Raw genomic sequence first — 6,635 nt, forward strand, 5'->3', positions numbered from 1 at the left:
CCTTCTATAGATAAACCTTTCCTTAACTTTTACAATAACGGACTAATACAATATTTGTCCTTTTGTGATTGACTTATTTCACTCAGCATAATGTCCTCATCTGGGATTTTTAAAGAGGGGAACTGCAGAGATGTGTAGAGGGAAGGACTCACATCTGGGTGACCAGTGGGGAAGCTGTCAAAGGAGAATGTCTACATTAGGGAGGGAACAAAGGCAAAGAGAGGGGAGAACAATGTAATTGGAATCTCAGAACTCACACTGTAGAGGTAAAAGGAGGAGGCAAGGAAGAACTGTTTCTCCAACCTGCTGCCCTATTAGAAGGAGTTTAGTGGGTAAGGCACTTGGCTGGTAACCACCAGACCAGTGGTTCAAAGCCACCAGCTGCTCTGTGGAAGGAAGATAAGGCAGTCTACTTTGGTAAAGATTTATAGCTTTGGAAACCCAATGGGGGTCACTATGAGTCAGAATCAACTTGATGGCAGTGGGTTTGGTTTTGGTTTTGCCCTGTGTATTAACCACAGATTAATTATGAAGTCATATTAATGTGTCATTTAAAGCAGAGGATACCCAAGGCAGCCAAGTCTATATTTTTAAAAAAATCACATGGAGAAGATGGGACAATATGAGATATATTTGGAAGTAATTTCCTTAAATACAATAAAAATTACCAATGTGTAGAATGGCAGAGATATTTCACATAACAATACCTCTTCAAGTTTCCCCCTAGAGTAAGATGAAGTGTATAGAACACGGACAGACCAAAAGAACACCATAAAGTAAGGATGATCCAAGGTGAGATGGTTCGCTGGTTGGGAGAGTCAGGCCAGAGTGTGTCTATCACTTTCTTAGAAATAAGAGGACTGCAGTGAAAACAGGCAGGTGTGTTTTAAGGGCCCATGTCCTATTTACCTCAAAGGTATTATATGCACAGGGTATTTTCTTTGATCAGCGCTATCTGAGGTTTCCCATCCCCTAACTCACATGAAAAAACCAAAATCAAACCCACTGCCATTGAGTCGATTCCAACTCATAGCAACCCCCACTGGGTTTCAGAGGCAGTAAATCTTTATGGAAGTAGATTGCTCAATCTTCCTTCCTCAGAGTGGCTGATGGGTTTGAACTGCAAGACTTCTGGTTAGCAGTCAGATACCTTAGGCACTACGCCACTCACACTCTGAAAACAGTGGAGGCTTTCCATGCTTGTGAATTGCATAGCTGTGCAAAAGTTAGCAAAATGATGTGCAAAATGATTGCACCAGCTATCCCCGAGTAATTATCATATGCAAAGGATTGTACTAGACAGGGCATGACATGCTGTGGAATATAAGAAATGACCTTACCCTTTGAGGATTTACTGCCTGTGATGGTTAAGTTATAAAAGCCTGCAAACATTTCTTCAAACAACCATACTATTTACTGAAATAAAAGAGGGACTGCCTATGAGACTTTCAGTAGTGTTTTTACTAAATGCACTAAAAGTAGATTTTGCACCTTCATTAATACCTTTCTTATTTCTCTCTTCTGCCAGATAATTTTCAGGATCAGATGAAAAGGGAACTAGCCTACCGAGAAGAAATGGTGCAACAATTACAAATCGTAAGATGCATTTCTACTTGAAAAAAATAAACGCAACTTGATTTGGTTTGTTTTCAAAGCAGTCCATATGTATGAAACTGTCGATGGTTTTGCTGTGAAATCCTTTGGTCCACTTACTTCTCAGCTGGTTTATATGCTAATTACCAAGAGATTTACTTAGACACAGGATAAACAGATGTGTCAGTTCATTTCCTAGAAATATAACTACCTACCATGTGTTAGTAGTGAGGTTTTTTTTTCTTTTTTAATGTGTTAATAGACAGCTGTCTGTGGGTAAACCAGAGATACCTGGATTTGCTTCCTCTGAACACACTTCCTACGCCACTGCCGGGATGTCACAGAAGCTCAGGGAAGGGCAACTGTCTCCCATCTTCCCTTCCTTTCCCTGTTCTGACCTGAGCCAGCCCACGCTGTCAATAAAATTTCATGCAAACACAATTAATTGATTGCATTCACTTGAAGGATGATGAAAAGAAGTGTATTTTTTTCCCAAATGATGAGCATTACTCACTTTATCCTAATCATTCCCAAAAGTGGACAATGGCTAAGATCTATTTATACGGGAATAGGAGGATGTTTGATACATAAATATGGGTGGTTGTTCTCCCGCCCCCACCCCTGAATTCCTTACCTTTTGTCCTGATGCAGATACATCTGGTATTAGTCACTGCTGCTTTTTTTTTTTTTTAATTGTGATTTGAGTAAAAATTTATAGAGCAAATTCACTTTCTATACAGCAGTTCACATACACTTTGTCTCATGACATTGACTACAATTTACCCCAATGCAACAACTCCCCTCCCACTTCCTCCCAATAGTTACCTCTTCCCTGTGCCCATCCCTCCATGCACTCCTACCCCGTGAGCTGTCTCCCTGTGCATAAGCAGCCCTTCTTTCTCCCATGATTTATCCCTCCAAGGAGTGTATCTACATCAGGTAAATGTTCAACTCCTATGCCTGTCTTTTGTTTGTCTGGAAGCCACAGGTGTGGATTCAATTCCAGACCTGAAGGGCAGCTAGGGGCCATAGTCTCAGTGATTCCACCAGGCTCTATCAGACCAGCAAACCTGGTCCCCCTCCTTCCCCCCCCCCCGAAATGATTTTGAATTTTGTTCCACATTGTTTTCCCTCTCTATCCAGGATCTCCTACATAGACCCCCTCCAAGTGGTTGACAGTGGTAGCTGGGCACCATCTAGTTCTTCTGGTCTCATAGTCATATAAGCTGCAGATCGCATGGTATACCAGTCACTAGGACTAATTCTTTCAATGAATCTTTGGTTTTCTTCATTCTTTGCTCTGGATGGGGGAGACCCATCATTACATCTAGATGGCTGCTTGCAAGCTTTTGAGATCCCAGTCACTACTTGCCAAAGTAGGAGGTGGAATAGTGTTTTGTGTAGTATGTTATGCCAATTGAGCTTGATGTCCCCTGTGACTATGGTCCCAAGCCACAGCTTCAACTACTAGGTCCCTCTGGCTGAGTCACTGGTGCTTTTAAAGCATCTCCCCAGCTTCTTCATTTTCATGAGTTGTTGTTGTTGTTCGGTGCCATAGAGTCCATTTTGACTCAAGATGACTCCATGGGACAGAGTAGAACTGCCCTGTTACAAAGTAGATGGGAAAAATAATTTCTGTTCAACATATAGATGTTAGGTGCTGTGGGGTCAGCTCTGACTCAGAGTGACCCTGTGCGTAACAGAACGAAATTCTGCCAGTCCTTCCCCATCCTCACAATCCTTGCTTTGCTTGAGCCCTTTGTAGCTATTGTGTCAATCCATCTAATTGAGGACTTTCCCCTTTTAGCAAGCATGGTACCTTCTCCAGGGATTGGGCCCTTCTGACAGCGTTACCAAAGTGGGTGAGACAAAGTCTGGCCATTCTTACTTCCAAGGAGCATTCTGGCTACACTTCTTCCAGGACAGATTTGTTCATTCTTCTGGCAGTCCATGATATTTTCAGTATTCTTCACCAACACCTCAATTCAAAAGCATCAACTCTTCTTCAGTCTTCCTTATTCATTGTTCAGCTTTCACATGCATATGAGGTGATTGAAAATACCATGACTTGGGTCACGAGCACCTTAGTCTTCAAAGTGACATCTTTGCTCCTTAACACCTTAAAGAGGTCCCTTATGTCAGATTTGTCCAGTGCAGTAAGACATCTAATTTCTTGACTGCTGCTTCCATGGAATCCAAGTAAAATTAAATCTATCTATGTTTGTTTGTTTTAAAACAGTGGCTGCCAGAGGCTGGGTGGTAGCAGAAGGAATGGGGAATTACTGCTTAATGAGTACAGAGTTTCTGTTTGGGATGATGGAAAAGTTCTGGAGATAGATAGTGGCAATGGTTATACAGCACTGTAAAGTAGTTAATACTACTGTATTGTACACTTTCTCTCCATATTTGTAAGACATTTGTAATCACCTGGATATGGCTTGGTTTGCTTGACATTTTTGAGCTGGTCTGTGTCTGCCTTCTACCCTTAAGCATGTGTCTATGCATAGGACAGCCTATCTTGTCTGGATAGCCAGGTATCTAGTTTTCTGTCAGGAGTCTGTGAGGTGGTTATTAATGTTTCCTTTTTGCATCCTGTTAGTGTTCATGTAGGTTTCTAAGAGTTACTTTGTGTTCATGTAGGCTTCTAAGAGTTACTTTTAAAGTCCTCTTGTGTTCATGGTCTCATCTGGTTCTGAGGGTAGTGCTGAGTTTTTCCTCGCTCTCAAATGCCGGTCAACAGCTCTCACTTTGAAAACTGTTTGATAACTTGCTGCTTAACCAGAATCTTGCTTCTTGTTTCAGTTTTGCTTGTGCATTAGCTTCGTTGGTACCTAAATTTGCTGGGGGAGCAGAATAATTTTTTTTTCGTTGATTGGTAACAAATCCTCCACAGAGACTAAAAAAAAAAAATCTATCTTCTCTTCTTAGCTTTTGACACTTATATGACAAACCCAAACCAAATTCACTGCCATCCAGTCAATTCTGATTTATAGTGACCTTCATAGGATTTCCAAGGCTGTAAATCTTTACAGAAGCAGACTGTGTCGTCTTTCTTCCACAAAGCTGGTGGGTTCGAACCACTGACCTTTTGGTTAGCAGCCAAATGCCTCAACCACTGCACCACCAGACCTCCTTTACATATATGATAAGAGTTCTTAATTATTCGCTGTGAATATACCTATTTTCTTTACCCAAAGGAGCGTTTTTAATATATGATCAACTGTATTGTTGCTGTGCGCCAGCAAGTTCCTTCCAACTCATAGTGACCCTAAAGGACAGAATAGAACTGCCCTATAGGGTTTCTAAGACTGCAGTCTTTCCAAAAGCAGACTGCCTTATCTTTCTCCCACCCAGCAGCTCATGGCTATAGGAGACTATAAAATGTTAAAACACAATCCCATTGCATTGACTCATAGGGACCCCATGTGTTAAGAATAGAACTGAGCTCCATAGGTTTTCTTGACCATAATCATTATGGAAGTAGATGGACAGCCTTTCTTCCACAGTGCCTCTAGGGTTCGAACCACCAACCTTTAGGTTAATAGTCACATGTAAACCATTTGCACCACCTGGAGAATGAAGTATGAACTAATTTTACACAAGGTGTAATTTTCACTCTTAAAAGCTGCAATACTTGCAAAGGGAGAAATGTGATTTCAGAGTGGTAGTGAGTGTGGCTGAGTGGACAGTAAGAAAGAACACTAAGTATTTCTTTTCAGTGCTCCTGTTTAAGGCCACTTACATAAACTTTTAATCACTTAATTTTCTTTGACATTTGCCCATTTCGTTAGTGAAAGAGGAAATGATATTGCATCCATATAATAAGTAGGTAGAAACCCTGGCGCACACTGGTTGAAGTGCTTGGCTGCTAACCAGAAGGTCGGCAGTTGGAACCCTCTAGGCGCTCCATGGGAGAAAGATGAGGTAATCTGCTTCTGCAGAGATTTACAGCCTTGGAACCCTATCAGGCAATTCTACTCTGTCCTATAGAGTCGCTATGTGTCCAAACGGACTCAATGGCAGTGGGTTTGATTGGTTATTAAAAAGTCGATAATATTACTAGAAGAAAACAATGGCTCAAGTACTTTGAAATATTTGATACAGGGAAAATGTAAGTTAGTAGTACTAAGCATTTTTATTATACTCTATAGCATTCATCTAGCTGCCCCATGTTAGTATTTCCCACTCCTCAAGAGAGCAGTCCTGCTCTGTCGCATGGACTTGCTGTGAGTTGAAACTGACTTGACAGCAGCCAACGACAACAGCAACATCATTACTGAAATCAGTGAAGATACCTTGAGAACCTAAGCGTTTGTAAAATAGACATGATTTGCCCCTGCTGCTTCTTCCCCTTCTGCTCTGTCCCTTCCCATGAGGTCCCTAGGGTTCTCAGCGGCCTCAGCACCTAACACAGTGTCTCACATCACATGTTGTCAGGGGCTGTCGAGGTGGCTCTGACTCATGACAGCAACAGAACAAAATGTTGCCAGTCCAGTGTCATCTTAGGATCATTGTTATGCTCAAGTCCATTGTTATGGATGCTGTATTTTGAGTCTCCCAACCTCTCATCCTCCAGCAGAATAAACTAAAACCAAACTCACTGCTGTCACATGGATTCTGACCCATAGCGACCCCCATTGGATTTCCAAGGCTATAAGTCTTTGAAAGCAGACTGCCTCATATTTCTCCCACGGAGCAGCAATGGGTTTGAACCACCAACATTTTGGTTAGCAGCCAAAATGCCTTAACCACAACACTGCCAGAGCTCCTTCCTAGCAATATACAAGACAAGATTCTGTTGTGATCCATAGGCTTGGCTAACATTCAGAAGTACATTGCCAGGACTTTCTTCCTAGTCTGTCTTAGTCTGTAAGCTCTGCTGGAACCTGTCCACCGTGAGTGACCCTGATGGTGTTTGAAATATGAATGGTATAGCTACCAGCATCATAGAAACACACAAGCCACTGCAGTATGACATACTGACAGACAAGCAGTAGAGCATCAGATGTTGTTGTTGTTGTTATGTGCCGTCGAGTCGGCCC

At 41.9% G+C, this 6,635-nt stretch overlaps 1 protein-coding gene across 1 annotated transcript in view; it reads left to right on the forward strand.

Annotated features, from left to right (window-relative positions):
* The window catches only part of SKOR2 (SKI family transcriptional corepressor 2), a 90,912-nt gene that overhangs the window by 33,321 nt on the left and 50,956 nt on the right, over window positions 1–6,635 (forward strand). The window contains exon 7 of the mRNA XM_007943855.2: window positions 1,529–1,596. Coding sequence (XP_007942046.2) covers window positions 1,529–1,596 — 68 coding nt within the window. The remainder of the gene's footprint in view (window positions 1–1,528; window positions 1,597–6,635) is intronic.

Source organism: Orycteropus afer, unplaced genomic scaffold (assembly GCF_000298275.1).
Source record: "Orycteropus afer afer isolate SDZICR_OR568_19922 unplaced genomic scaffold, OryAfe1.0 scaffold00113, whole genome shotgun sequence".
NCBI classification, from domain to species: domain Eukaryota; kingdom Metazoa; phylum Chordata; class Mammalia; order Tubulidentata; family Orycteropodidae; genus Orycteropus; species Orycteropus afer.